Source organism: Eimeria acervulina, genomic scaffold, assembly GCF_000499425.1.
Source record: "Eimeria acervulina Houghton genomic scaffold, Eah_scaff3409, whole genome shotgun sequence".
Classification (NCBI taxonomy): domain Eukaryota; phylum Apicomplexa; class Conoidasida; order Eucoccidiorida; family Eimeriidae; genus Eimeria; species Eimeria acervulina.
The window spans coordinates 1-1,016 of NW_013547398.1; the positions used below are offsets into that span (position 1 = coordinate 1).

The 1,016-nt window shown below is 39.9% G+C and overlaps 1 protein-coding gene across 1 annotated transcript; it reads left to right on the plus strand.

Moving 5' to 3' along the window:
* Window positions 1–241: 241 nt before the first annotated feature.
* Window positions 242–914, plus strand: EAH_00068680 (hypothetical protein, conserved; the record flags this gene model as incomplete). Its single annotated transcript, XM_013392211.1, has 1 exon — window positions 242–914. A coding segment is annotated over one exon (673 nt), but the record flags the coding sequence as incomplete, so codon positions are not given.
* Between the last annotated feature and the right edge of the window lie 102 nt (window positions 915–1,016).

Here is a 1,016-nt window from a genome sequence, read left to right on the forward strand (position 1 = left end):
TATATATATATATATATATAATAAGCCTGCATGCATATGAATTATTACACTATATGTGCATTGATATATATAATATATATAATATATCTATATATGTATATTATATATATATAATATTATATATACGTATATGAATGTGCCTGCCTTGTCGTTTTGTTTGTTTGAGTGTTTGTTTGAATTTGTTAATTTATAGTGTCTCCTTTGCTGTCTCCTTTTGATGTCTTTCTGTGTCGCCTTATAGAGAAGCCGGGGGCCTCATTCTAACAGAGAAAGTATTAGGAGCAGGGGCTCAGCTAGGGAGAGATACATCAACTTCAAGCACAGTAGAATCGAAGATAACAACGCTGCAGCAATTTGCTGAAGGTTTACAGTCGCTGCTGCTGCGTTCAGAAGAAGCAGAAGCAACAGCAGCAGCAGCAGAAGCAGCAGATAATGCAGAAGCAGCAGCAGATAATGCTGCAGCAGCACCATCAGCTGACTCACCAGCACCAGCAGCAGGCACACCACCAGCAGAAGCAGCAGAAGCAGCAGCAGCAGCAGCAGCAGCACCAGCAGCAGACGGTGCAGCAGCAGAAGCAGCACCAGCAGCAGCAGATACAGCAGCACACTCCAAAGAAGATGTCCCTGCTACTGAAGCTGCTGCGGCTGCTGCAGAGGCATCAGCAAACGTAGAGAGCAGCAAGGAAGCAGCTGCTGCAGCTGATGATACGCAAGCAAATGCTACTCGAGAGTATATCTTACAGGCAGAAGAAAAAACCTCAAAAGAAGCAGCAAAAGAAAATAAAGAAACACCTGAGGAGACACCTGAACAAACCACTACTAAGGGAGACAATCAGCAGCAAGACAGCAGCAATGCTGCAGACGAAACAAACAAACAAACAGCAACACAAAATAACACAGAAGAAACAAACTGAGACCGTAAGACAGCAACATATACATTAATATATATAATATATAATATAATATAATATATAATATAATATAATATAATATAATATAATATAATATAATATAAT